This window comes from Cornus florida, unplaced genomic scaffold (genome assembly GCF_030987335.1).
Source record: "Cornus florida cultivar Cherokee Brave unplaced genomic scaffold, ASM3098733v1 CherokeeBrave_3.0.0_Hap2_scaffold_30, whole genome shotgun sequence".
NCBI classification, from domain to species: domain Eukaryota; kingdom Viridiplantae; phylum Streptophyta; class Magnoliopsida; order Cornales; family Cornaceae; genus Cornus; species Cornus florida.
In genome coordinates this window covers 50,383-54,092 of record NW_026775805.1, presented here as the reverse complement: position 1 = coordinate 54,092, position 3,710 = coordinate 50,383, and the positions used below count along the sequence as shown (strand labels likewise).

General features: G+C 36.5%; 3 protein-coding genes across 3 annotated transcripts in view; 2 read left to right on the top strand and 1 right to left on the bottom strand.

Annotated features, from left to right (window-relative positions):
- The first annotated feature begins 4 nt into the window (after nucleotides 1-4).
- Nucleotides 5-1,799, top strand: LOC132291040 (acetyl-coenzyme A carboxylase carboxyl transferase subunit beta, chloroplastic). The gene has a single exon (XM_059790194.1). The coding sequence runs from the start codon at nucleotides 5-7 to the stop codon at nucleotides 1,076-1,078; it is 1,074 nt and encodes a 357-aa protein (XP_059646177.1). The 3' UTR covers nucleotides 1,079-1,799.
- A 119-nt stretch (nucleotides 1,800-1,918) lies between these two features.
- LOC132291039 (photosystem I assembly protein Ycf4) lies at nucleotides 1,919-2,894 on the top strand. The gene has a single exon (XM_059790193.1). It carries the CDS (start codon nucleotides 2,180-2,182, stop codon nucleotides 2,732-2,734), a length of 555 nt encoding a protein of 184 aa, XP_059646176.1. The 5' UTR covers nucleotides 1,919-2,179; the 3' UTR covers nucleotides 2,735-2,894.
- Nucleotides 2,895-2,982: 88 nt separating this feature from the next.
- The window catches only part of LOC132291038 (ATP synthase protein MI25-like), a 1,656-nt gene continuing 928 nt past the window's right edge, over nucleotides 2,983-3,710 (bottom strand). The window contains exon 1 of the mRNA XM_059790192.1: nucleotides 2,983-3,710. This exon is cut by the window's right edge and continues 928 nt beyond it. The gene's annotated coding sequence lies outside the window, so the exon portion shown is untranslated.

The following is a 3,710-nucleotide window of genomic DNA, read 5'->3' as shown; positions in this document are numbered from 1 at the left end:
TTACATGTATGATACTCAATATAGTTGGAATAATCACATTAATAGTTGCATTGACAGTTATCTTCATTCTCAAATCTGTATTGATACTTACATTTTAAGTGATAGTGACAATTACAGTGATAGTGACAGTTACATTTATAGTTCCATTTGTGGTGAAAGTAGAAATAGTAGTAAAAGCGATAGTTCCGGTATAAAAACCAGCATGAATGGTAGTGATTTAACTATAAGAGAAAGTTCTAATGATCTCGATGTAACTCAAAAATACAAGCATTTGTGGGTTCAATGCGAAAATTGTTATGGATTAAATTATAAGAAATTTTTGAAGTCAAAAATGAATATTTGTGAACAATGTGGATATCATTTGAAAATGAGTAGTTCAGATAGAATCGAACTTTCGATTGATCCGGGCACTTGGGATCCTCTGGATGAAGACATGGTCTCTCTGGATCCCATTGAATTTCATTCGGATGAGGAGCCTTATAAAGATCGTATCGATTCTTATCAAATAAAAACAGGGTTAACTGAGGCTGTTCAAACAGGCATCGGCCAACTAAACGGTATTCCCATAGCAATTGGGGTTATGGATTTTCAGTTTATGGGGGGTAGTATGGGATCCGTAGTTGGGGAGAAAATTACCCGTTTGGTCGAGTATGCTACCAATAAATTTCTACCTCTTATTATAGTATGTGCTTCGGGAGGGGCACGCATGCAAGAAGGAAGTTTGAGCTTGATGCAAATGGCTAAAATTTCTTCTGCTTTATATGATTATCAATCAAATAAAAAGTTATTTTATGTATCAATCCTTACATCGCCTACTACTGGTGGGGTGACAGCCAGTTTTGGTATGTTGGGGGATATCATTATTGCCGAACCCAATGCCTACATTGCATTTGCGGGTAAAAGAGTAATTGAACAAACATTGCATAAAACAGTACCCGAAGGTTCACAAGCGGCCGAATATTTATTCCAGAAGGGCTTATTCGATTTAATCGTACCGCGTAATCCTTTAAAGGGCGTTCTGAGTGAATTATTTCAGCTCCACGCTTTCTTTCCTTTAAATCAAAATTCAAGCAAGTAGAGCACATTAAGTTCAATTATTTTATTTGTAGCAAACAAGTAGTTAGTTTATCGAAATCAAAGTCAAAATCAGAAGAATAGAGTTTTCTTTGATGACATAAGATCTAATTGTAGAAAAAATCAAAAATTGTGGAAAATTCTTTTTTTTACCTATATTACTGACTAGTAATCAGGAAGCCTCTAGCAACAAGATAAAAAAACGAATTTCATTTTCCTTTCTTACGTCTGTATATAATTCAAATATAGAAAATATAGATTTTTGTATCTTTCTATATCTCCCGAGAATCCCCATTTTTTACTAAGAATCCCCGTTAGGTCGGATTCTAACGAATCTTTCGGTAATTTGTAAGAAACTCTTTTTTTATTAAATTTAAAGACAAGAAGAAAAGAAGAAGACTAATAAAATCGATTATCATACATATATTTTATGTAGAAAGTAGAAAGATGAATAAGTCCATTTAGTTAGTTCTACATTCCTTGCGCTTATTATATATACTCACTTAGATATATACTAATTAGAATTATAATTATTATAAGATATCTTTAATAGTAAATCGAGGTACCCATTCTATGGCAACTTTTGACTTTTCCTCTATTTTGGTGCCTGTAGTAGGCATAGTATTTCCGGCAATTGCAATGGCTTCTTTATCTCTTCATGTTCAAAACAACAAGATTGTTTAGACCCGATGGGACTAAATTGCATCCATTTTTTTTTTCAAAACTTAGACTTGTATCATAACATTGATATTTATTGAGTGGAATATGGTATAACATGCGGCTTCCGCCGAACATAAATGAAATAGCTCTTATGCATGCAGAAACACGATATATGGGTAAATGAATTCTAGCTATTTTCAAATAGATCGGGATCGGCGGATATCTGAAATGGAAAGTCAATCTATCTATATGTGTGTTAATATCTCGAGTAGAATCATATGAAGGGGATGTTATTTTTTTATATCTAACCAATTTGATGAATTACTCCTAAAGGTTTACATCAAAATAGTGCTAGTTGATGAGAGTTATTTCGGAAACAAAAAGAGTAAAGTCAAATTCATTTGGGTTATTCTCTCAATTCCAATAAAATACAACCGGATCAAGTATGAGTTGGCGATCAGAACGTATATGGATAGAACTTATAACGGGGTCTCGAAAAACAGGTAATTTCTGCTGGGCCTTTATCCTTTTTTTAGGTTCATTAGGATTCTTATTGGTTGGAATTTCCAGTTATCTTGGTAGAAATTTGATATCTTTATTTCCGTCTCAGCAAATCATTTTTTTTCCACAAGGGCTCGTGATGTCTTTTTATGGGATTGCGGGTCTCTTTATTAGCTCCTATTTGTGGTCCACAATTTCGTGGAATGTAGGTAGTGGTTATGATCGATTTGATATAAAAGAAGGAATAGTATGTATTTTTCGTTGGGGATTTCCTGGAAAAAATCGCCGCATCTTCCTCCGATTCCTTATAAAAGATATTCAGTCCGTCAGAATAGAAGTTAAAGAGGGTATTTATGCTCGTCGTGTCCTTTATATGGAAATCAGAGGTCAGGGGGCTATTCCCTTGACTCGTACTGATGAGAATTTGACTCCACGAGAAATTGAACAAAAAGCTGCTGAATTGGCTTATTTCCTGCGTGTACCGATTGAAGTCTTTTGAGAAATGAAAACGGAAGAATAAGAATGAATGCTTTCTCGGCAGGAGGGAAAAACTCAAGAATTCGCTCTATAACATAACTTAACTGAAGTTTCTTCAGAACGCTCATTCGAGCCAAATCAAACGTATACGGAACAACCATAAAACAAACTTTTTTGTCCACAAATCTTTCGTTATATGAATTAGATAAGGCAACCGAGACTACTTGCCTGCAGCGAGACTTCCTTGCTTACCCTGTGTCCCCGTAAAACTCGGTGCGAAATCTGTCTGGTTCCTCTGCTCTATGGATGAAGGTCTATTTCATTGAACCTTACGCTCGCTCTCAGTGAACAATCTCTTTTGAAGTGCATTTTTGGTCAAATGGAGCAAATAGGTTTTTTTACCCAATATCCATATGCCGTGCTACCCAACTTACTCAGTGGAGTCAACCTGTTAGTCAATTTCAAAGAAATCCAAGGCTTTCTTGGGTGATAGATTGAAGCAGGTAGTGAATGAGCTAAGCCAGACCGCTATTACTGAATCCCTCCGCTAGATGTCAGTTGCGGTTGGTTTAAGCCTTTCTTTCTATATCGAAGACGGGGTTGAAACCAAGGTAAGCTTCGGCTGCTGGGGGACTTCCTCTACATGGACCGTTTGCAATTGTTGTGTGCGCTTGTACGCCCCATGACGGGGATATATTGTTAGTGTTTAGGGAGCTTTAGCTATAGGTCACCGCTCTTGCCTGATGAGGACTTGGTTCCTCGCCATGATGGCATGAACATTGTTGGATCTCGTTGGGTGTTTAAAACCAAACTAAAGTCAGATGGTTCCATTGAGCGCTTTAAAGCACGGTTAGTTGCCAAAGGATACAACAACCAGTTGGAAGGTATTGATTTGACTTAAACCTTGAGTCCTGTTATTAAACCTACCACAATTCCATAATTGCTGCACTTCCCGAGAAAGAAGTCGTCTTGGTATTGGATCCGCTCTTCTGTTAGCA

What these genes read in the sequence shown, in the direction of transcription:
- LOC132291040 (XM_059790194.1), top strand. Translation starts at nt 5, where the DNA reads ATGTATGATACTCAATATAGTTGGAATAATCACATTAATAGTTGCATT.
- LOC132291039 (XM_059790193.1), top strand. Translation starts at nt 2,180, where the DNA reads ATGAGTTGGCGATCAGAACGTATATGGATAGAACTTATAACGGGGTCT.